The sequence below is a fragment of the Equus przewalskii genome, chromosome 3 (genome assembly GCF_037783145.1).
Source record: "Equus przewalskii isolate Varuska chromosome 3, EquPr2, whole genome shotgun sequence".
Taxonomy (NCBI): domain Eukaryota; kingdom Metazoa; phylum Chordata; class Mammalia; order Perissodactyla; family Equidae; genus Equus; species Equus przewalskii.
In genome coordinates, this window is record NC_091833.1 from 71,803,671 (window position 1) to 71,830,437 (window position 26,767).

At 35.4% G+C, this 26,767-nt stretch overlaps 1 protein-coding gene across 50 annotated transcripts in view; it reads right to left on the reverse strand.

The window, feature by feature from the left end:
* The window catches only part of ADGRL3 (adhesion G protein-coupled receptor L3), an 801,248-nt gene that overhangs the window by 157,620 nt on the left and 616,861 nt on the right, over positions 1-26,767 (reverse strand). For 39 of the 50 annotated variants that reach the window (XM_070612870.1, XM_070612873.1, XM_070612875.1 and 36 more), the window contains 3 exons: positions 25,842-25,945; positions 15,097-15,282; positions 12,057-12,095 (listed from right to left, as the gene is read on the reverse strand). In XM_070612870.1, coding sequence (XP_070468971.1) covers positions 12,057-12,095; positions 15,097-15,282; positions 25,842-25,945 — 329 coding nt within the window. The remainder of the gene's footprint in view (positions 1-12,056; positions 12,096-15,096; positions 15,283-25,841; positions 25,946-26,767) is intronic. The other 11 variants (XM_070612860.1, XM_070612859.1, XM_070612858.1 and 8 more) reach the window with 1 other exon arrangement.

Consider the following 26,767-nt stretch of genomic DNA (forward strand, 5'->3'; position numbering starts at 1 on the left):
TTCTCAATTGCCTTCAGCTCAAAATAATCAATGTGCCAAAGTGGCATATTTTGGAGTGGTATGTTCTTAACCCTTCAGCCTGCAGCTTCCTCATATATCTGTTCTTGACATATAGGTTTAGGCATCATAAATTTAAGTACGCTCATTGAAACCATTGATACATCTGACATCACTGAGATAAAGTGACTAGAGGGAGAATTGATGGCCCAGAAACACTAACAATAGAAGAGAAAATGTAGAAAGGATAGTTCACAACTGAGATGAAGAAAAAGTAGCCAGAAAAATGTGGTATCACAGAAGTCAAGGGAAAAGTGTTTCCATCAGTTTCAAAATAAACTCAATCATAAAGTATACAAAAAGTCCTTCTTCTTGAAATAACAGTAATAACTCTAGATTTTTGCAGGGAGAGTGACTGGTAGAATGGTTGTAAAACAGAAAAACCACAGAGAAGCTGCTTTTAAAGGACAATCAGTTCATTCTGTGTATCTTTGAAGTAGGACATTCATTCATTCAATAAATGGTCCTTGAACATTTAATATGTGCCAACATTGTTCCAGACTGTTGGGATACATCTTAAACAAAGCAGAGAAAAAAAAAATCCTAGAACCGAACATTCTGGCAAGGGAGGAAAATAAAATATATATATTTAAAAGGAGCTAAGTAACATGTAATAAAATAAAATAAAAGGAAAATAGGCATGATAGGGAGACGTAGAGTCAGGGATAGGGGTGGGGAGAGGGCGGCTTGTGATTATACGGTCCAGGTAGGCCTCATCAGAAAGGTAACAATTCAAGAAAGACAAAGTCATTGAGGGAGTTAGCCTGCAGCTATTTGGAGGATATTCCAATCAGAGGGAACAACCAGAATAAAAGTCCTCAGGTGGGAACATGCTTTGCGTGTTCAAAACCTTAGGGAGGCCTATTTGGAGCAAACCGAAAGAAAACAGTGGGGGTGGGGCTGAACCACATCCACTGAGTAGGTGAAGACTGCATGTAAAACTAGTTTGCGGGTGAAGATTAGGAGTTCAGTTATGGATGTGGAAGGTTTGAGGTGTCTATTACACAACAAAGTGAAGATGTCAGAAGTTAGCTTGAAAATTAATTTTGGAGTTCAGGAGAGTGGTCTGTGATAGAGACAACATTTGTGAATCATAGGCATATAGGTGGTATCTAAATCAATGATATCACCAAGGAGTGACTGTACAAAGAGACAACAAGGAGACTAAGTATTGAGTTAGGGAGCCCTCTATTCTCAAGGGTTTGGGAGAAGAGGAGGAACCAGCAAAGGAGACTGGAAAGAAGCATTAAGTAGGAGGAAAATCAAGAGAATGAGTTGTCCTGATGAGTGTATCAAAGAAGAGGGAGTGATCAACTGTGTCAGATGTTTCCGGTTGGTCAGGTAAGAGGGATTGACAACTGACCGTTGGGTTTAGCAGGATGAAGTCATTAACGACATCATTAATGTCCAGTCGCAGTAAAATGGTGGGGGCAAAAGGCCGAAGAGGTGAATTTAGAGAGAAAGGGAGAAGAGGGATTGGCGAAAGTGAATGTAGACAAGTGTTTTGAGGATTTCTAGCACAGTGGACACACAAGTAAGCAACTGGAAAAATGGGAAATATTTAAATGGTAAATATTTAGAGGTCACTTTGTATGTGCAATTTAAAAGGTCCTGAGGATACAGAAATAAAAGTGGCACTGTTCCTTCCCAAGGAGCTCAGAGATAGAAAAAGTGAACAGATATGAAAATACAACTTGATAATTGCTGCAATAAGAGGAAAAGTGAGAGTGTTATAAGTTTACATAAGAGGCCATTTATCCAGACTAAGTGGGACAAAGAATGCTTCCTTAGAGTAACTGACACATAAAGTGGGTGTAGACAAGAAATCAAAGAACTGAGATGAAAGGACGGAGAAAGGAGAACAAATCCAGAAGTAATCTAAGCAGAAGGTACTGTGACTACAGAGAAAGGAACTTCAAGGACTTAGACGGTTTGGGAGTGCAGAATCCAAGGATACGGGAGGGACCCGTTCAAGGTGTGGGAAATTAGCAAGAGGAGTCAAATTTTCAAGCACTGTAGTCCAAAAATGGAAATTTTTTGTTAAGAGAGTAAGGAACAGTCTTTGAGTAGGGTCAAGTCATGATTAGATTTGCATTTTTAAAACATCATTCTATAGTAAGGAGAATGGATTAACAGACGAATTTCTAAATGTGTAAAGCGGTTGGTTAATGTTTTCTGAGAATCACATAAAAGTGATACCGGAAGCTGTAAGAATGGATAGCTAACAGAAAACTAAGTTTGCAACCAAAAACATCTTGCAAAAATATAATGTCAATGGCATTCAGAATCTTGACTCCTTTCCATAGCTTTCCTAGCCCTGTATTCTCCTTCAATCCATTACTTCAGGCATAGTGGCCTTTTTTCTATTTCCAGAGCTCACCAATCAGTCCTCACTTGATCATCTTTGCTCAGAGTGACCTCTGATCTTGGAATCCTTTTTCTCCACATAGGCACATGGCTGATCTCATATTGCCAGGGCTCACTGTCACCTGCCAAGTCTTCCCTGACACAGATAATCTACAGTAACCAAGCAGTCACTTTTACCCACGTGACTGTTTTAATTCTTTGCACACTATTTCTTTTGTTATTTTATTTTATTATTTTGATTGATCTACTATTTCCTTGCCAAACTTCAGTCTGCTAAACTAGGATGTGAGCTCCACAAGAGCAGAAATCCTGTCTGTCTTTACTCCTAAATTGCTGCATGTGGAACAGTGTCTGAAACACAAGAGCTCAACAAATATTGTCTAGGTGAGGGAATGAATGAATAATTCTATGCCAGGATTAAACTATATGGTTAATTATTTTTTAAATGGAAAATATATTTTCCTGACATTAAAAAGGACAAGGTTGTAGGAAAGTCTGAAAAACTGTTAGAGTCTACAGCAGCCTAAGACATGACGATTACATGCAATATGATATCCTGGGTAGGATCCTGAAGCAGAAAAAGGACAGTGGTAAAAGTTAAGGAAATATGAAGAAACTATGCACCTTAGGTAATAATAACATATTAACATTGGTCTGTCAATTGTAATAAATGTACCATACTAATGTAAGATATTAATAATAGAGGAAACTGTGTGTAGGGGGGATATATAGGGACTGTATTATCTAATCAATTTTTCTGGAAATCTAAAATTGTTCCAAAAGTAGTGTCTATTACTAAAACAGTTAAAAAGTATATGCTTATAAACAGTTAAAAAAATACAGAAATATATAAATTAAAACCTGAAAGTGTATTCAGTGAACAACACTCATCTCACCCAAAAAGATTCACTTTTGACAAGTTGTTGTAGATCCCTCCAGATCGGTAAATATTTCTACATACACACAAACAAATGTGATCACTATAATAATGCTATCATCTGTTGGTTTTTGCTTGCTTGTTTGCTTTTACTTCATAATATATCACATCCATCTTTCTAAGTCAATACAAGATCTACCCCATTCTTTCTGTGGCTTAAGAGTATTCCACTATTTGGCGCAGCAATTTAGTCAACTGGTTTCCTACTGATGAAGAGGTAAGTTGCTTTGCTGATATAAACTATGATATGAGTCTACCTTGTGATCATCTCTACCCATTTTCTTTGTTTCGATGGCAGAATGCTACCCCAATGCGTGGGTCTGCCACATGCTACTTCCAAAGTCCTTACTCTAGGTAAGGTGAACAAGACTTTTGGGATTGAATGACAAGATTTATAAAGAAACATTATAATAAAGTGGATGTGAGTAAAAACAGTTTTCTCTGTAGGTACTTAAGAGGCTGATAACAGTGATCGCTCTGAGGAAGGAGGAGTGAATGACTGGAGAGGGAGGTGAGGGGCAGGGTTGCACTCCATAACTCCAAGGGGCACCATTCAAATAGATCGCAAAGTCAGTGTCATGCTCGAGAGTGAGGAATGCAGCGGCCCAGGTGGGAAGGAGACATACTTATTACTCTATCTTTTGAATTTTAAACCGTGTGCCTACATTAGCTGTTCAAAAATTACTTAAAAAGAAGAAAATGCCATCTGAGAATGATTTGAATAACTTTTTCTTTTTAAGAAAATGATTGCTCAAAGAACAATAATTAACAGAAGAATCTGAAGAACATTCAAATCTGTGCTTAGGGATCAAAAGTAACCCTCATATTGTCATAAATCTGTAATAGGTTATTACGTCAAAATTGGATGAAAATATCAACATGTATCATTAAACAAGAAAAAAAAGCATTTTGGGTTGCATCTAAGAATGCTAGTTGCTCAATAACTTTCTTGCCTTAGACGCAGAATCATCAGATGCTATGCCCAGCTGCAAAGCTATATCTATTAATGCAGTCTTCAGCTATACAAATTGAGTAGCCCATGAGATATGGTCAGAAGTAGTTGGGTGAGACTTCTGGAAAGTTCTAAAAGAGATGAATCTTTTAGTCAGTTATCCTCCTTCTTCCTGTTTAGAGATTAGCATGAAGTGATTATTGGAACCTAAGTAGCTATCTTGTCATTTTGAAAATGGAAGCCCATGTCCTAAAGATAATAGAGCAGAAAAACAGATGAAGCCTTGGTCTCTGATGTGGAGTTTTCATGCTAATCCAAGACTGCCTTGTCTGCATTTCTTTTTTATGTGCAAGAATAAAACACTCGTTTAAGTTCCCATAGTTTAGTTTCTGTTACTATTAGCTGTACAAAATTCATACAGTAGATAAGAGAAAATAGAAAAATTATAACTCTATTGGGAACATTCTAAAAAATCATTTGTTTGGTTCCAAGCCAGCAGGCGACTACTTTACTGCAAATTACACTGTAAAATTTCCATTTCTTTTCTGACCTGTACCAGATAGTTTTAGAAAGTAGGATCTTAAATCTGTAATGCTATTTTTAATATCTTTTTCCTCTGGCTAGCGATGTGATCATAAAGCTGTTAAAGAAATAGCAGAGTAAACTGATGTGTATTCTCTTGTGTTTGCATGGAAATAATATCTATTTATAGTCTATATATTTAAAACTTTTCTGAAGGTAAACACATGTTCAGAAAGCAATGATGCATTAGAATGGACTTTAAATAAACAATTTTAACATAAATTATCAGAAAATTATAAGAGAAAAGAGAATATAACTTGAAGAGAAGTGAGAAAATACTTTTGTTTTAGATGGAAGCATTTTATTTAAAAACAGAGGGCTTTTTTTTTTTTCACCCTCATTGGAATTACTTCCTGAAGCATTCACAAACCATGTATATACAAACAGCAGCTGGAACATTTGTTTATTTATAGGAAATGTGCAAAACGGAAGAGTCAGAAATGACCTTGTAAAGCAGCCATCTCTGCCTGACCTGACACATTCACCACAGGAATTTTGAGACATTCCCAGAATGTTCTTTGCATGTCAAAGCAGGGTCTCCATTATCAACATCTGCCAATGTCCTTTGGAGGTTTTTGAGTTATTATATTTATGAATGGACTTGTCCAAGCTCTTAACTAATATCTATATACTTTACGCTGCCTATCTTACATGGTTTTACTGTCTTTTGATTCAACGATTGCTTTATGACAGCATTTAATGACTACAACTTATAGGAGAGAATTCTGATAACTTCTTTATCTACAGAAAACTACTCTAGTTTTGTAGATGGAAGTCACTTTCTTTGATCTCAACATCTTTTAGCAATAGGTTCAGGGCACCAGAAAGACGCAGGGTGCAGATTTATATTTTCTCTCTTACTGACACAAATCAAGTACAGATTTATCAAGCTGTGAAATATATTAAGTTCACAGGACTTTAACAAAGGGTTACCAAACCTCAAGAACCTGCTGTGATTCAAACTACTTTCAGATGTCCTTTTAATTATATTAAATGAAAGTTTGGGCTGGCTTTGATGCTTATGGCCAAACATTGAAATCTCTTGAAAGAGCTGCTAAAAGTACTCCCTGTTGCTGTAGTTAATATACTACATTGTCTGCACACTGCTAGCCAATTTATTCTAGCCACTTTAACAAGGATATCCAGCCTGACAGGCCCCACAGAATAGTATCACAAGTCAAGCAAAGCACAAATCATTAGAGGACTCTGAAAGTTGTTTGACATGCACCACGGAGCTCTTTGTCACACAGCCAATTAAGTGACCAAACAAGGAACTTGAAAATACTCATTAATTGTTTCCCAGCAATATAAATGGAGGTTAGAATCCTTCTTGTCATATGCACCAAAGGCACACAAGTAAAACTGGCATAATTCAATTTGCACTTTGTCAAAGGTACAAGTAGCAACTTTGGTTCACAGAAAGTCTGCTCGAAAAGCAAAAAACGGAAAGGAATAGGTAAAAATGTTTAGATAGCACATAGAATAATATAGATATTTGGGTTATGGAATTTTTAAAATTAATCAAAAGTTGACACTACTTTTATCCTTGAAAAGCCTTATCAGCATTTCTGAGCAGATTCAGCAGCACTTGATATCATTTCCTCCTCTGTGAAACAAGAACTTGAGTTGACTCCTGGATGCCATACTTTCCAAGTCCTCCCCCTTCCTTAAGGCTGCTCTTTAGTCTCTAGTGCTGGTTTCTCTTCCTCTCCCTGATCTCTTCCTAGGACTGTACCCTGGGGCTCCATCTTAGATTCTTTTCACTTCTCTCTCTACACTCATTCCCTTGATAAATTCATTTAGTATATTGGCTGTAAATGCCACTCTAAGTGAAACATTACCAAATGATTATTTCTAGCCTGACCTCTCAGCTGAACTTCAAACTTGTATATCTGACTGCATATGAAACATCTATATTGCATATCTAATTGGAATCTCAAACTTAACATGCCCCAAAGTGAAGTTCTTTTTGTGCCCCTCCCAAATTGGTCACAGATAGATCATCTCAATAAATAGTGACTTCATCCTTCCAGTTGCTCAGGCAAAACACTTTCTGTCATTTCAACTCCTCTCTTTCTTTGACACTTCACATACAATCCCTTAGCAAATCCTGTTTATTCCACTTAAAAAACAAATCCTGAACCTGAATAATCATCTCAGCATCCCACACTCACATTCTATTCTAAGTGATTGTTATTGCCCAATTGGTCACCCTGTTTCAGCCCTTAGTTTTCCTGCTATAATCTATTCTCCACATTTAAAACACATCAGGTCATGTCATCCCTTGGCTTAGCAACTGACAGCGGTTTACTGTGTCTTTCTGAATAAAAGCTGGAGTCCTTACAATGGCTTATCAGATCTGGGCCCTTGCCACTCCACAGATTCATGCCCTATTACCCTCCTCTTTCAGTGTGCTGCAGTTGCACTGGCCTCCTGGCACACCAGAGGCTTATTTCCACCTCAGAAACTTTCTGTCTCTCTGCTAGAATGCTTTCTCCAGCATATCTACATAGTTCACTCTTTCACTTCATTCAGAATTTTGCTCAAATATCACCTCACTGATGTATTTCTTGCTTTCTTTTTCTTAGCATTTATCATCATTTCCTATACCATATATTTCACATGTGTAGTGTATTGTTTATATTCTGCCACTAGAAATTTCAACCTAGGAGACAGAGAAGAGTTCTTGCCTGTTATATGCACTGCTTGATTTCCAGTGCTGATAAGGTTACTGGGCACATACTCAACTATTAACTCTTGGATGTTTTTGTTAATTACTATGTGATGTTTTTCCAGTCGAAGACAGAAACTGTTTTTGCACTGCTGGTACCAAGGATGGAGATTTCTACCGGATAATTAAGGCAAAGCAAGCAAACAAACAAAATAAATAAATAAAATGAGAAAATTATAATTCAAAATTGAAATAAATAGAGGGCTTGGTGCAAATACTTTGTAAGCTTTAAAGAACACATAGACCACCTGCCTTTCAAAACAAAAAAGAGGAAGAAATAAAGGAAGAAAGGAAGGAAGGAAAGAAAGAAGGAAGGAATGAAGAACGAAAGAAGGACACCAGGAGCGTGTGTGTGTGTTTTAATTTGCATCTACCTATCAATTTTTTTAATCAGTTCTCAACCTGACTATGCAGGTAACAGCATATTCCAAAGAACAACTCAAAAAATTCACATCAATAACTATATGTATTTATATTTCTCATTATATTTCTACTGCAGACTCTCTAGGGAGTACATGCCACCTCTGAGATTTGGAGGACAAAAGAAACTGCTGATAAAAATGAAAATATATTTCTTAACTAGGAAAATGTCTTGCTTTTAAAGCAGTAAAAAAATGAATGTCAGTAATTCTTAATACTTCCTGCTAAAGAAGAGAATAATGCTAACAAACATTACTATTTAAAAGATGAGAACTTGGGGTTGAAAAATGAGAAAAACAAGTAAATCTAAGTTCTGGTTACATTTATAGAACATGAAGGCAGTTGTTCTTAGGCTGTTTATTTAAGATGTACTCTACTCCCAAATTCTCATGAAAACCACAGACCTCTCTTTGGAGCTATGTAATTTCTTACTGATTCATGGATTACACTCCCAAGCTTTCCTCTGCCCCCATTCCATGACTAGACTTAAGGAGTTCTGCAATTCACATGCACTATGATGGGTGTAATCAAAAAGACAGGAAATAGCAAGTGTTCTGAGGTTGTGATGACAGTGAAATCCTCATATATTGCTGATGGAAATATAAAATGGTGCAGCCACTTTGAAAAACAGTTCGACAGTTCCTCCTTTAACATAGAGTTATCACATTGTCTACTTGTTTTTTTCTTCTCTCCATATAATTTTTTAATCATAATCTCCTCTGAAAACAAAAGGACCCCAAAGCCAATTATGTTTGTATTCGACCTTAATAGAGCAGTACAAAATAATTACCATACAGCCATTTGAACTCGGTCTCAAACAAAAAGAAAAAGGAAAAAAAACTGTTTTACTCTCTATCATCCCTGAAATACAGTACAATAAATCAATAAATATAAACCAAGTGATATCCTGTGACTCCTAAAACCAAATAATGACATCAGTGCTGCAACAGCAGTATCTCAGGGATTGAGAGCATGAGCTTCTGAGTCAAGAAGATCTAGCTTTCAATGCAGGACTCTCTCAATCATTATTGTATGACCTTGTGAAAGTCATTTAATCCTCTCTGGGCCTCATTTTCTCCACTTTAAGTTGAGAATAGCAATAATTATATCATAGGATTGTGGTGAATATTAAATTAAAATGTACGTAAAATGCTCTGCACAGTGATGGCCACATAACTAGTGCCTAATAAATGTAGATATTCTTAATGATAAATCATTGTTGGGGTTGAAGAAACATTGAATGTATGTCAGAAGAGCAGCATTAATGCCATTGGTGCTAGTTGTGTGACCTTAGGCCAGTCATTACATCTCTCTAGATCTCAGCTAATTCATCTTCATCTCTAAGGTCCCTTCTGGTAATATTATATCATAGTAGATGTTTAATATGCATATGTAATACAGGCCTTACTTGTCTTCTGTGGTATAAAACTTAAAACTCTCTTGTTAAGTGAAGGTATGTTTTATGCCCAAGATAGGTCAATGATATTTTTCACTATAACTCATGTCAATTTCTAACTTTTGGTAGTCAAGGAGGATTTAAGAGTAATCTACAATTACAAGTAAATAAAGAAAAATAAAATATGTTGGGCCCCAATTTTTTGTTTTGGTTAAAATTCTTGAGGCACAAGCACAGTGAGTTTTAGGAGATTCACACATTATTTAAAAAATCAAAGCAACCACATTTTAATAGTTTACCTACCGATCAGCTATCATAGCTGACAGCTGACAGTCCAGATTTCACTGTGCTTTTTTTTTGTAAAAGGGAGGAAGCAAGAAGAAGTAAAAGATGGATTTAGGTAATTTATAAAGTAAACACCGAACCTCTAAATACTTAAAAGCTAAATGGATTTAGATGGTCAAAATCAACCTAGAAGAATCATTGCTTTTGTCCATGGAAGGGCCATCTTTTTGTTTTTTAAGAATCTCATGATGACTAAACAATTATCTTTTTCCAAATTTAATGTGTAAAGCATTTCAAGTGTATTTCATATCTATTTCATAGATAGCTCAGAAAATGCTCTGAACATAGAAACAACAGGGAACCAAAACAAGTCTTTAAAATTCAAATAGACTAAAGTTTAAAGTATTATTCACTCTAGAATTTCATAGAATAGTGATCCACATTAAAATGAACAGAAGTAATGCTGTGTATTAGTGATCAGAGCATTTCCCCTTCACCAATATTCTGTTTGCATTTGGTCTTATCAGATGTTTAGTCAAGAGCTGAAACATTTTTTCATAGCCAGCCCATTATAACACCAGGAAATCAGCCATTGAATAAACTGTGCTATTAGTTTTCCATCAGAGAGTCATGTTTGAATGACCATGCATTTCATAGATTTAAATACCGAAAGGCTAATTATCTCCAAGGTCCCATTAAAGGGACAGCATAGATTGCAATCAAAAACAATCCTAATATTGCTCAAAAATGATCTTTGGCCTTCAGTGCTGAAGAATACCTCAATTTCTCTACTTATTGCACACACTAAGAGTATACGATATATATATATATCTCTCTCTCTCTCTCTACCAAAGCAATTTCTTTCCTAAAACCTTAGAAAAATCAACCTGAACAGTTTCTTATGCATTTTATAAAGTAAAATTCAAATTAAAAGCTTATCTTCCTAACATCTGTTCAACGTTCAAATTATTATTTCCTTTTAAATGATTGTCTCACAAAATGCCCTGATTGTGAATAAACTGATAAGGTTTAGTTTCTGGACTGCTGATCTGAGAACCAGTAACTTGGTTCTTGAGGGCATCTCTCTTTATAAATGCTTTCTTCTTTAAAAATGCTGTGATATATTTACATAAAGAATAAAGTTTACAGTCACACAATTTCATATTTTTCCTTCCTTCCTGTATGCCTGTGAAGGGGAGGAATATGCCGCCCCAAAATGTGCCACTTTGGCATGTGGATTATTTTGAGCTGAAGGCAATCAAGATTCAGCGACTCAGGGAAAGCTTTTTACCTCTCCTTTAACTGCCTAAAAGAATTTAGATAGGGGGCCTGTACTAGAAAGAGCTATTACCAGAGATAAGTTTTTTATCTGAAAGACTTATCAATATGGCAGGGTAAACATCTGATTACCAAACATCTGCTCTTCTTATCGTCCTGTGAATTTCCCTGTTCTCCGTTGAAGCCCCGGGGCCGTATTCCATTCCTTAGCTCAGGATGGCACAGAAGCCTCAATTGCCTGATTGACTTTGAGTCTCATATCTTTGTGGGGTTCTCATACATACGTAATCAAATTTATTTTTGTTCTGTTAATCTGTCTCATGTCAATTTAACTATTAGACCAGCCAAAGAACATAGAAGGGAAGAAGGGAAGATTTTCTACCTCTAAATTGCCTTCCTGCCTTCCTTCCCTTCTTGTAAAAAGAACTATAAAGCTTGTTTCCGGGATTCTTTTTCTCACAGAAACCTTAAACACAGGGATGGATTTTAACATATTTAGAAACAAGTTGTAACATGTTACCTGCAGAAAAATTACATTTACATTGGGATTAACATATTTATAATGGGTAAGAAAGTAAGATAGTCACAGCGTGTGTTGAACATTTGGGTACAGAGGCATGATATTCCAAGTATCCTGGACCATTCATTTTCTTATATGACTTTGATTGAGTGTCATTTCTGAATGACTTGCTACTCAAATATTAGCTGGCCCAATATATTAATGAAATGTTTTTATACACACCTCTATGAAGAAATTAGAGTTTTATATATTACACCCAACTCACCTTTCAGTGATGATCAAAATTCTTATATGCCAAGTTGCACCTCCTTGTTAGTCTGTGTTCCTTTTTGTACGACAGAGCGTTGGCACTGCCAAATTTCTTTTAAGCACATACCCTTTCACGTGTCTTTCCATTCCCACCCTCCATGCCTTCTGAAATTCCTTTAGTTCAACAGGGTACATCATCATTTTTTATCAGATGCCCATACATGGTATTACCAAAAGAGACAATTCAACAACTTAACACATTTATAAAAACGCAGAAAGTACCTGGACATAGGCTCTGCAAGAGCGCTCTCTTTTCTGAAGCTGAATCCATTAAGACAGCAGATTAAACACAGAATAGAAAAAACAAGTTAGTGACAGGAGAAAACAAGAAAAATAAAAGAACACATCTACACAAACACCTTATTTTGTTGTGCACTACTTTCTAGAAGAGAATAAGCTAAGCAGCAGCAAAATGGAAGCAATGACTTGAAAAATAGTAACCAACACCCTTTCAGAACAACCCAGGTGAAAACTGGATGGTACAAAGCTGTTAACGATGGAAAGAAATCTTGTAATAAATTTAGTAGAAATTAGTAAAAATCAATATATTTCATTCTTTTGACATGAATCATTTCACATGAGGTTAGTTATTAATTCATGGGCCACAAATGAACACATATGAAGTTAAGTAAATTATGTCAAAAATCGGAACCCATTTTTCAGATAGTATGTTGTCTGTGGTTTACAGATTATATACATGGTTAATATGCACCACAAACCATTTGTTCACACACATAAAAATTTCTGTTTGTTCAGAAAATAGAAATGCTCATTCGTCGTGACTATTTGATTCTAAGGGAGAAATACTAAGAGATAAGTAACTTTTAATTAAAAGAACGTGATCAAGCTCCTAGTTTATCACTGTTTTTATTTCTTGAAGAATTTCTGTTGACAGTTTTGACCAAAAAATTTATACATTTTAGAAATGTCCGTGAGATAAGAAGCCATTTTTGTTTGTTCATTTGGTTGCATACAAAGTGATGTTTTTCTGGGCAAAAGATTAACAGCAACTTATATTCAGTTCCAAACATTTTTTCCTGTGATAAAATGAATAATTAATAAGTTTATTTGCCCTATTTAAATAAATGACCCCAAATTTTATAAAATAGATTGCCGTTTTCCTCCTCCACCCCATTTTTTTCCCTCAGTATCCTTGATTGTTGAAGGAGAAAATTACCCAGTCTTAAGAAGCAATTACTGTGATGCTTTTTGTGTGCCTAATATTCTCCCAACTTTATTTCATGCATTCTTCAATCAGCATAGAGCGGTTACTCCTCTAAAGAATTAAGTGAGGAATGAATGCAAGTAAATTGCCAGCGCTGTCATTTGGATCACTGACTCGCATCTTGGTTTTGCAGGACGCTAAACCCTCCAAAATTTCAATGTGGAGTGCAATTGATTTGTATCAAGTTGACTTTGCAAATCTGATGGGTTATAACTGCTTCAGGGAACAGTGGGAACCACAGGAAATGAGAGCAAGCCAGCAAGCATGTGAATAACCTTTGCCCTCCCATCTCCTTACCCCATCATGCAAATTAACATATGACAAACCACATTATATAAACAATTGAAAAGAGCCAAATAGGAAACAAAAGAGAGCATTAAAAAGCTTCACAAATGGAAATTTGCCCATTATGTAGTTATTTGATATTCAGAGTAGGCAAGCTGATTAGCTGTAGCCAGTTAGAATGTGACATTAATTGCCAGCTTTACCTGATATTGTCAGACATCAACACCATTTTTAAATAAAGATACAAAGTATTGCTATAACAAGTACTGTTATGGATATGTAACATTAATAGAAATTACTACCTCCAGTACATTATGATAACAATAGCTGGCAGCAATATTCATTAATAGCATCGAGTCAGTCTGGCTAATAACACATTAAAATCACAGCATGCCCAGATTACGTAGGCAGCTCTACGGATTATATTCTATCAGGAGCTTGGTTGTGATTCTATAAGTGGTATAAGTATCAAAAATAACTCCTTTATGCTCAGCATGAAAAAAACTTTAATAATAATTTATATCTAATAGATAAAACAGAATCTATTTTCTGAGGATGAAATTTCAGGAAAACCTGTATTTGCCAGATAAAAAACATCTGGCTTTTCCATGTGGAATCATCATTATTTAAAAAATTTCTTCCATCTTGATAAGAGAGACCCTCAGTCTAATAAGACAGAAAAGAATCAACATATTAAAGACCACTCTGCAGGGTCATTTTTTCATTCTAAAGCAAAATGTTCATTTAGTGAGTTCCATAGAGGACGCTAGTCTGACACTGCCAAATTCTTGATTTTTTAAGTAGTGAGACTATCATTGATACCCAAGGCCTTAAAATTCAGTTTTAATAACTCATCATTTCTACTACACAAATACCAAACAGGGAACACACGTTATCTGACGGTAGCAATTCTAATATCTTTTCACCATGGGTTAATTCACCATGTGATATTTTGTTACATAAATAAACCATATTCCTTATCAGTATTTAAAATATATTTTATATATTTATGTAAACAAAATGCTTTATAGAATATAGGTTAAATACAATACACATATAAAATGCTTATATATGTGTATTAATGTTTATAAATACATGTTGTATAAGTATAAATAAAAATACACAAAATGCACCTCCCCTGAAGATTAAAAAATGAATTATTTTCATTATTTACAATTCAAATGTGCTGAAATACACTTAAACCTTTTAAGTTTTAATGATAGTGATGCAAAATCTGAGTAATTAAAAAATCAAAAGCAAACAAAAATGAAAACTTAATTACTCGCTCCATGAGTTTTTAAATGTAACATTGATTAGGTTAAATTATTTCATTTTTAAAATATCTATAATGGATTACTAATATCTTTTCTCATTGTTGCTAAATTTCTAAATTTCTAATTATTGATATCACATTTGTTTTATTGTTAATTATCTTAACATAAGGGTTTTAAAGAAAAAAAGAAACAAGTTGCAGTTATCCGTATTAACTGTCAAATTTAGCATGCAAAACAGAGTAACTACTATGAAAAATAGAACTGTAAATTCAAAATATACATGGAGAGATTATCATTGATTGTTTCTTTAGGTTGAAAGACAAACAGGGCCATTATTATAATGAAATAGTGAAGTGAACTGAATATAACTAGTGATTCTCTTGAGAATAATCTGATTCTATAGAAAGAGAGAAGTCAATCAGGGAAGTCTCACTGATTTTACTACAACTTTAAAGATACATATACCTGAGGGCCTTACCTTGTTCAAACTGCGTGCGGCACTATCTTTTCCACCTGGGGTCAAGTTCCGGAGTTGTACATCTAGGAGGCCTACCAGCTGATCCATGGCACGGACTGAGTAGGTGATATCTCCAGCATTCAAATGATTTCTTGTCTGTTCAGCCAGCTCTCTCGCGATGTTGGCAGCTGTCTCTCCAGATTTCAACTGCCATTTTGAAAACAAAATAAAAAAGAAAGAGATCTTAAATAAGTAATTTTACTGGTCTCTTTGGACAATTGTCTTTGCATGTAAGTTATAATCATTGAGGCAAGAAATAGTTATTAAACTCCATCTTCACTTGGAATACATTCCCCAAGTTTCCCAGTTAATTCATCTTTTTCTTCAGTATCTGACTCAAAATTCATGTCCTTAGGAAGCTCCTCCTGAGGAAATGCACTTCTACAGATTTTTCTCACCTTAATTATCCATTTGGGTGGTTAAGGCTAAGGTTTGCCCTAAGATTTTCTCTATAAGTTTCTAAATTGGATGTTGATGAGTGCACACTGTGAACTCCCAACCATGTTCCAAGTTCTCAGAGGCAACTGTAAATTTTCCATGCTGCCTAATTTAGTACTTAGTTCACAATGAAGACTCATTAGCTGCAAAACTCTGCAAAAATCTTCATCCCAAATAAAACCTCTTCTTTTCAAGAGTGGTCTTCATCTTCTTACTAAGAGATTTTGCTCCCAACACATTGGGTAGCAAGCTATTCCTTAGTTTCCAGGCTTTTCCTTTTCTGAAACTACATGCTGATTTTAAGCATATTCTACAAGAATATATCAAATTGTCAACACTCCAAAGATGTTAAAAGAGATAAAAACTAATACTCCATAATCACTTGAACAAATTTAGTAGTTCTGATAATAAAAAGATAGGAATATATATTAGTTTGTAAGACAGGCATAGGAAACTTAAAAAAACAAATAAATACCTACAAGTGTAATTTCCCAAGTTGTTATGTTCTTTTAATTAATTTTTAAATTAATTTGTTAATTAAATTTAATTTTTCAAATTTTAATTTAATTTTTTAAATTTTAATTTTAAATTTAATTTTTTAATTAAATTTAATTTTTTAATTAATTTTTAACTTGAACTAAATTAAATTTCAAGTTAATAAACCAAAATAAGATTATAACACATTTACACAATTTAGATACAAGCAAGCAATGGAAAAATGATGAATGTCTCTTCTTTTGCCTCTGTATATTCCCATTTCTCAGAGATTAAAGGTTTGATATGCATATTTCTAAACTGCCCTACTACTACTTAAATATATAACAATGTCATTATTTAGGAAATGTTTTTCTCTTCTTCTGTTTCCTTTTTTAACACAGCCCAATATAAAATTTAGGATCACAAACAGAAAGGCCCTCTCTTTGTAAGGCTATCTCCTTAATGGGTATTCAGAAAACTACAAGGAGCGCGAATAAAACTTTCAGTCAAATAGGTCATTGCTTATCTACCCAGGGATACTTAATAAATGTTTGTAGCAAAACTGAATGTTAAAGAACAAATGAATAAATTGGAGTGACTAGAACATCTAAATTATTAACAATCACATCCTCAAGCATATAGAAAACTCCTAATTCAAAAAGTAAAAGAAAAACTAGTAACATAAAGTGCTGTCAAGGATTTGTGGAAATGTGTATCACCATCGTACACTACTACTGGGAGTGAATATTTGTACAGCCCCCATGTCGAGCAAATTTCTAGTGTCTGGTAAACTTTGAAATGTGAAGACTGTATAACCCAGAGATTTCTAGTATCACTATCAACCATAAGAAATAATCCTATAGATATAAAAAAGAAATGTTCAAAGATGTTCATTTTGTTTTTTTATAATAAAAAACAAAATGGGTTATGATTGTAGAAAATTGCTCATGTATATAAATACCATGGAATATTATACAACAGTTTAAGAGTATGAAGGAGAACAATATTGTTAACATCAATCTTCAAGATGTACTGTTGAGTTAAAACAAATGCAAGTATAAAAAATTATTTATATAGATGCTAATATATTTTAGCATGCTATTTGTGAAACATAAATACACAACACTAGTAGCATATAAATATGCTTCTTATAAAAAATATTATATAAAATATTTCATGTGTTTATATATGTATATATATTTAAATACATAGATCAAAGTCTGAAAGATGAGAATCAAAAGAAAAATCTTTTTCTGTAATGTATATATTTTACAAGAAGAATATGTTAATGTATTACAAGAAGAGTATGTTAAAGTATTATTATATAGTTAATTGGTACTTTTTAGAAATCCTTAAAAAGGAAAACACCAGCACTAAGTTTAAAGAATTAGTAAAATATGGTCAGCCCTGCAGACTTAAGATACCTGTAAGACTAAACAGAATACAGTATAGGGCTCAAAGACAAGTATGTAACAAATTCAGTGTAGATCAAAGTAGTATTCACAGCCCACTAATGGATCATGAAAGTACTTTAAGTGGTCACAGAGTGACATAAATGTGATTATAATCCACACATTTTAATTTTTACATATAATTTAGGGCTACATACTACTACTCTAGTAAGTCAATTAACAATTTATAAAATTCAATATCCATTAATTAAATTAGTGAAATGCTAGTATTCACTAAGTGTTCAAATTCAGTATTCCATCAATAAGTCTGAACACCTGATACAATAGCTTGGTAACTTTGCGAAACTCTTACTGTGCACATGAATACCCAGATAGGTGGAATTCCTGTAATTTCCCAAAGGGATATTGTTTTGATCAAGGCACCATTCATAGTGTCTTGAACTGGTTGTAATTTTTCACCTATGCTATACTTACAATAATGAATATATTTGTAGAATTACTATTGTTTTACTTCATTAATTATTGTGTTCTTGTGTAATTGTTTTATTTCTATTGTTGTTATTATTATTATATATTGTTTTCTTCTATTTCTTTATTACCATTAGTACTTTTCTATGACAAAATGTCAGGGCAGATGGACCTCTGGAATCTTTTGATTCACTTAAATGGGCCATGTTGAAAAAAGTTTGAGATTTACTGAACTAGACAATACAATTTTTTTGATCAACATTATCTGCAGTAGTCAGGATGTAAGTACTGACTTTCATTACATTTACCATGGAACATTTTTAAAAGGAAAATTATTTATGAAACAGAAAAAATAGGAAATAATAGCACTGGTATTTTCATACTGTAATTCCATTTCTTTTTTTTTTCTGTGCAGTTGTACAAGTATAGTCTTCAATATTTATTATTATAATATTGGGGTAGAACATGATAAGGTGGAAAAGAAAGCCTATGTAATTCCCTTATATAAAAATGGAAACTTTCTTTATGTACAGTAAAGAAAAAGTTGAAAATGTAGGTGACTAATAATCCAAAACATAAATGTTCTCAATATAAAAGAAAATGACACTGCCTATGACAATAGCAGAAAGTACAGTTTTGTCAAACAATGAGTCAAATATGAAAATCACTAGTGGATTATCTTAAAAATAGTAGTCACATTTTAGCATTCAAGAAGTGTTTATTTATGAGGAATAAATCTATTAATCCCACAAAAGAACTCCAAAACTTAACACTCCCCAACAAGAAAGCTGTAGGGAAAAGAACAAAGTACAAATAAATCATAAAAATGTTTACAATAAAAATATGAAAATATGTTTTTAAAGTAAAATAAAAATTGATACAACTAATTATTCATTCTGATCCTCTCTTCCTCTTAAAATTGAAGAAATCATAGTAAAAATCTTCCATTCATTCAACAACCATTCGGACACTATTTCCTGAGGTAATAAAGAGGAATGTCATACAGCTCTGGCACTCAGGAAGCTCACATTCTATCAGCCAGGATTAGGGGAGGAGAAGGGTATGTAAAGGCAGATAATACTAATTCAAGAATGCAATTGTAATAGCAGAAATGTATATGAAATATTATGGGACTATAGCAAAGGGGTAATAAACACCTGCAAACAGGGTGAGAAGCCAACAGAGGTAACAACTAAGTGAAGCTTTAAAAGATAAGTTGAGAGTGACCAGGTAAGATGGAATACTGGTGGGGAGAAAGCCAAGAGGATGCTACATAAAAACTAGAGTCAAGAATAACCACGGTTTGAGAAGACGGAGCATTGAAGTACAACAAAAAGAAAAAAAATACATTTTTTACCTTCAGAATTCAATATTGATATCTACATAGCATAAATTATGTATATATGTATTAAAAATATGTTATATCTAGTTTTTAAAAGATAGGATAACTATATCTATCTACCTATTTATCTAGCATTTCAACAAGTGTTTGATTAGTCTATACGTTCATTTGTTCTTCAAAATTTGAATTTCTAAGCACTGTGCTAAAGTCTGGGGATACAATACTGAATAAAGTGGTTCCCAATGACAGGGGCTTACATATTAGCAATGGAAAGCGTTGTTAAATTAACTGCACAATTACGTAATTTCAATTTTGTTGCATGCAATATGGAATCCCAGTTTAAGGGCATTTGAACCTGGCGTATGAAGTTGGGGAGTAATTCGGAAATGCTTCTTTGAGGAAGAATGTTTAATCTAAGACGGAATGGAAAGGAAGGAATTAGGTTGGGATGAAGGTGGCGCCTCCAGGCAGAGAGCATAGCTCTCCAGAGGAAGGGGTATGGAGTCTCCGGGACAGTGCACAAAGGGCATAGTCACTGGACTTCGGGCAGCTGGAGAGGTGAGTGAGGAGCAGATGAAGTGGTCCCCCTTTGGAAGTCATGATGAAGATTTTGGGAATTGTGCTAAAAGCAAGGGAAGGCCTAATGTGTCTAAAAAGGAGTGGTCTGATCAGGATAGTATTTGAAATGAACTCAGGATTCCAGGGCTCATGAGTGAATAAAAGGAGCCCTGCTGTGAGGCTAGAGCAACAGCTGCTGTAGACTGGGGTGGTAGCAGCGAAGAAAAGTGAAAAGTGGCCTGATTTGTGAGGGATTCAGATGTACACAGACAGGCCTACTGTATGATTGGGTGGACGTGAGAGGGGAAGGAAAGAGAGGCACCAATAGCCATCCTCAGGTTTCTTGTTTACACAACTCAGTGCTGGTACCATTAACAGGATTCTTTCATAGCCACTGTGACCCCAACGTTAATGGCTCAGTTCAAAGGTTGCCTTTCCAGACCAGGTCTTCAGTGACCATATTCTTTCCAGTGGCATCTGGAAGCTACTCTACTGTCTTTTCAATCGCCAAATTTCTTTCTTTCATTGCAGTTCTCATGGACTACAATTATCTTATTTCCATACAAAAATAAACACATCTCTTGAATCTGCCTCAAGTCTTCTGTGCAAACAGAGAGGGTTGAAATAATATTATTCCACATATCCTAACTTACAGACCTCGTTAAAATGTCTATCTCTAACACTTCTTTTACTAAATTCTACCAAACTATTCCTCTGAAATAAGCACATGTACACTGAGAAATCATATGAGTTTTGTTAGGATTAGTAAATTAATGCCTGTATTGAAATGGTAGGCTTATATCTAGGACTTGAATAGGGGAGGGGAAAACCTGAGGCTTTAGTTAAGAGTAATAATTATGACAGAGACGGATACTATTTACATTTCAAATTTTGACACAAGTAAAAACAATTTTCTTTGAAATAAGCTTTGACATCTTATGAGATTTATTACATGAAACATGAATCGGGTGCCAAAGCAATTTATGAAAGAGTTATTTATGGTGTTTAAGTATATAGCTACCATTTCTTTAAAAGATCTCCCAATTTTGCTACAAATTTCAGTCAAGTAGGTATACAAACAATAAAATACTTCTATCTTACAACTGAAAGTGGGTTAAACAAGCCTGAAGTCTTGGAAACCCCATCAACCTCTGATAAAACTAAGAGGCAATTTACTTTCATTTCATATTAGATCTACAGTGATAAGAGAATGGAGAAATTAAAATCTAGGTGACAGGACTCAACCTAGTCTTCCAGGGCAAATAACTGACTTATTTTATAGTGTAAAATAGCAACAATGTATCTAGATCGTCACATCTTTCTTTAGAAAATGCAGGAAGGACTTACTTATCTCAAAATCTGTCAATAGCTTGTGTACAAACGAAAAAGACACTTCGGTTTGCTAGAAATAGAAAGATTATTTCCCGGTGACAATTCAGGCATTTCTTTTCCATATAGTGGTTGGACCAAGTAATGAAGTAGGAAGCAGACCTCACTTTACATATAAATAAATATAGAAGCTGTTCAAAACTATTTTCACAGAATTTTAAATTGAAAAAGACTGGAGGGATCAAAAAGTACAATAAACTCTTTAAAGGTATGCAAAATAGAAATTTGTTTTGAAAATGTGAGTCTAAGAAAGAGATCAAGCTGAAGCCAGAGACTATGATTTTAGTAAGCAGATATTAAGAAAGATAAGAAAATAGGATATTTTGCTAAGTATGTTTGAGGAGGCAGAGCTCTGTATTACTAATTTTGTGGCTTTCAACAAAACTTGGAAATTTTTATTTTTGTTTATTTATTTTTTGTGAGGAAGATTGGCCCTGAGCTAACATCTGTTGCCAATCTTCCTCTTTTCGCTTGAGGAAAATTGTCACTGAGCTAACATCTGTGCCAGTCTTCCTCTATTTTATGTGTGATGTGCTCACAGTGTGGCTTGATAAGCGGTGCTAGGTCTGCGCCAGAGATCTGAACCTGCAAACCCCGAGCTGCTGAATCAGAGCACACGAACTTAACTACTATTTCACTGGGCTGGCCCCTGGAAATATTTTTAAAACATTAATTTGAAGACAGATATATCTATTTATAGCCAGCCCTGGTGGTCTAGTGGTTAAGATTCAGCATTCTCACCGCCAAGCCCTGAGTTCGTTTCCCAGTTAGGGAACTACACCACCTGTCTGTCGGATGTCATACTGTGTCACCAGCAAAGTTGCGTGTTGCTGTGCTGCTGAAAGCTCTGCCACCAGTTTTCAAATACCAGCAGGGTCACCCATCATGGACAGGTTTCTGTGGAGCTTTCAGTCTCAGACAGACTAGAAGACTGGCCACCCACTTCTAAAAAAATTGGCCATGAAAACCCTATGAAGAGCAGTGGAACATTGTCTGATATGGTGCCTGAATGGGAGAGGATGGTGCAAAAAGAGTGGGCAGGGTTCTGCTCTGCTGTCCACAGGCTCTCTAGGAGTGGGAGTTGACTCGATGGCACAAACAACAAAAAATATCTATCCATCTACCTTTCTATCCATCCATCTATTTATCTTGGTACCTACCTTTTCTTCCATCCATCCATCCATCTATCTATCCATCCATCCATCCACCTGCCAATCACTCTCTTTCTCTCACCCTCCCCTCCTTCCCTTCTATTGTTGCTGGGGTAAAGGTCCCCTTGTGTGCACCTTTTGCTTTTCCCTTGCTGTACAAATTACGCTTCTATTAAATCTCATCATTACGAGAGTATTCTGGTTATTTTGTGACAAACTTTTTTGTGATATTCTGACTTTGAAGGCGCACATATTCTCTAGCGAAATGTCCATGTGCTATTATTGCACAGAATTTAATCTGTAATTTCACCAGTATACAAATGGCCTGAATTCATTTGTGAGTCAGAAATCCTCAAAATTGTTTGTCTGTTTTCTCCCTCCTGGCCTGACTACAGGGGAATAAACATAACTCACTTCTTAAAGAAAATGAAAATATAAAGTTTGCCTTTTCCAACTAAAGTAAACATCCTAATTCCTTTATTTGTGTATACTTGCTGTCTATAATGGTGCCTGACATACAGTGAGTGAATACTATTGATAATGAAATGAATGATCCTCCCCTTTGTATAGATGGGGAGACTGTGCTCCAGACATCTTCTTTCCTTTAAAACCTGCAGGAATTCCCCAGAGGCATTGTAAAGCCATAAAGGAGGTACCTCACACTCCAGGGTACATTCACCCACAAACTCCTGGGGAGGGGAAACTGAATACACTATTTAAGTGAAAGAATCACCTATCTTTTGGCATATGTATGTTGTTTTTTCACGTAAGCTTTCATTGGGGTTAAAAAGTGTTCCTTTACTTTAAAAGTCTGAAGTTCACAGAACTACAATGGGGGGAGGAGGGAAGGAATGAATCTTTAAAGATACCTATTTCACTTTAGTTTTTCAACATGGCATAAAATAATCCGTTAGAGAAAAATGGGAAGGTGGGAGCAGAGGAGAGTGGGATTAGACAAGGGAAAGAAAGGCAGGGGAGAGGAAGAAAGGCAGAGAAGGAGATAGGAAAGAGAGGAGGAGTGGGAGGAAGAGAGCCAAAAGCTGAGAACTATGCTGGGTATTTTCCATTTGCTAGTTCAAGGTCCCTTTCCATCTATCTCCATCCTGCTCTCTGCCCCAGAAGGTGGACTTACATGGCTGTCATTAAGAGAGCCCCTCTTCTCTGGCTTCCATTTGGGTTTGGCCAATGGGGGGGCTGGAGAGGTGAACGAGGAAGGATGGAGAGTGAGGTCAGGATATTTATCACCCTAGCTCTCTTTCCGATAAGTCTTCTCAGGCTAGGCTGTGTCTCTCATCTATAAGTCATCTTTCCTCTCCAGGACACCCTGGTTCTAAATGTAGCCACTCCTTTGATCCAGCAACCACAGGTCTGGGGTTGGGAATAGCTCCAATCCCTGTTACTAGCTCTGGGTTCCTGCTTAATCCCTTGCAGTTCACCTTTGCTCCCCTAATACCACTCTAAACAAACCCTCTTCGAATGTCCCATCTAATTGCTGTTGGGATCTGGAACTGAGGGAAGAAACGAGCAAAGGTATAAATTCTGTAGAAGACATTTTGGGGAGGAGGGGGAGAAAATATGGACAAATAACTCTGCAAACACTCTACACAAATTTTCTCTTGGAGGTCTACAATGTAAATACTTAAAATGTTGGAGTGTTGTGGTAAAGAAACCTGTTCAACTACCATTTATATTCAATGAGTAGTATAAATATTTGGAGGTAAAAGGCACACACCAGGTAAAAGGGTGAACAGAAGTGAAGAGCGACTAGGTAAGTGGGTGTGTGAGATAAAGGCAATCATAATCCATCCATAGTTTAACCAGTGTTGTGGCTAAGCATGATATCTTGATAAAGGTAGACCTGGCCAAAACCTCAGCTCCAACACTGACCTTGGGTTAGCTGCATAAGCCGATTCAGAGTGCTCCAAAGCCTCCTGTTCTACTTTTGAAGATTTTATAAATTTATGAGTAATCAAGCTAAGGTATTATTACACATTCCAATTGCCTAAATTCTATAACCTTAACATAATTATAATACAATTTTACAGACTCTACAGGATTAAACAGAAATGCTCTGGAAGAATGAAACATATTTCTTCTAAAACAAAAACACCCCATCCATAAATCAAATGGGCAACAGCTGTCTGGTCTTTGCAAAGAATTATCTCTTTTGTCATAAGATTAGCAGGTCTGCAGAGGGAAGAAAAGAATTAAGCATCATTATCAGTTAAAGTCACCCAGTAATTTCTGCAATGAAATAGTCCAACTATATTCATGAATTATGAAAATACGCAGCTTTCTAGGTGAATTATTACTGAATTAATATTAACCCCTGGGCTAAGTATGCAGGGAGTATTTCTTAAAAGTTGCTAATGTAAGGAGATATGCTACTGATCTCTTAATCTGATCACATCCAGCAAGAGTTATTTGCCCTGGGGTCTGAGCTACACTGTAATAAAATCAAAGGACATAAAAACTGCAGCAGGAACAGTGCTGAAATTGGAGAAGCATCATTATGAATAGCAACAAGTATGGGGATGCATATGTAAGAGGGTAACTAGAGTCAATATAACCACTGTTCTTCCATGATTTAGGGTAAATAGATAGTTACGGCTCATCTGCTAAATGATCTACTGGGTAGATATTTATGGATTATTATACAGTATATTATTGAGGATCAGCCTGGTTAAAAACAAATAGAGAAAAGAGCAAATGGCACAGACAGGCTTTTAGTAAGGCCATCATTTGTAATATTTCTCAGGAAAAATCTCTTTCAGAAATTCCTCAGCATAGCTAATGTGCCATAGAAGGACTCTTCATTTTAGGAGTGCATAAATCCACACAAATTGCTATAATAAGGATTCATCCCATAGCCCTTTTGGCATAAATGCACATCTGGTCTCTGTTTGTAATGAAATCAATTCAAAGCCCCACAGTGCATTAATAATAAAAATGTTCAACATATTGCAACCAAATAAGCCCTGCAAATTTGAGTCTGCAAGATTCTGTCACACATGTGTATACTTTTAACACTGATAAGTGATTACGTTACAGAACATTTATTAAATGCCTTAAAATTCCAGAGGTAGACTTTTTTTCTGTAATTATTATTTCCATAGGAAAATCCATGTGTACGTATACCAGAAGCTTTTGCTTGCTGGATTTATAATACCTCTTGGACTTTCATATTTGTAGTTCACAATACCATAAAAATTTTATTAATAATAAAATTGTTATAAGCAATATAGTCTGGCTTAGAGGAAGTTCATGGATTTGCCCTATAAGAACAACAAAATTCCAGAATTAGCTCATAGTATATCAGAGGTTGTCATTAAATCTGAAATTAAATTATACTGGGAGAATTTTTCCACACTAATTTTTAAAAAAATTTTGACTGTTTTGTTTGCAGCAGTTATAATCAACAACAGAGGATGTAGGTTTGACGAAGCATTTCTTGTCAGTCACATGATTTACCTTCTGTGTTATGTGGTTGACCCAAGGAGAAGAACAGTTGCTAAGATCTGGTCCTTGGGGATCCCAGATTCCATCAGGAGCCAGGCATAGATAAGTTGATACTCCTAAAATAATGAGAGAAATAGGTCTGCTTCAAATATTCAAACCATTGTTCTTACAATGACTTTATATCCATGGTATGTTTAAATATGAGCAAAGGTAAAAATGAGATCATTAAACTAAGTTAATGCTGATTAAAACGCCATGTACGATGCCTGGCAAGCAACTGGCTTCAGTGAAATATAATCCCAAAACCAAAAACATTCAATATTTTTAAAGTGCTTGCTGGCAACTATGCTAGGTACAGGGAATAATTTAATGAATCAGATGGATGTGATACCTGCCTCCATGGGGCTTATTACTTGAGTTTTCAGAGGCAAGGTAGCACTTGAGTCTTAAAAGAATTTGTTTGCAAGTTTTTCAGGAAAGTGGGAAAAGACGTTCCAGGTGGAGGAACAATATGCTCTCTTTGGGAAACTTCAACTGTTTTGAACTGAGGTCTACTGGATAGCGGAGCTTTAGTTAACGGAGTTGGAAAGGTAGGCAACACCAGATCATAAATTCCCTTATCTATCATGTGTGGATGCTAGAAAATCAGTGAAGAACATTAAGCAGAGGAGAGTAATGAGCTGATTTAGGTCTAAGACAGCTGTTACAGTAGCATGGAGGATGAATTTGAAGGAGTGAAGGGGAGGTTGTGAGGAAGCTATTCCAATAATTCAAGTGAGAGACCGTGTGGGCCTGAACAGGGGTGCAGCAGAGGGGGCAGAGAAAGGGTACACATAAGACTACAGGAGATGGACAGTCACCTGGGAGGGCTTCAGAAGGTTTCCTTTAAATTGCTTTCCCCATATTCACTGAACAATAACAACGTACTTCTGCAGTGT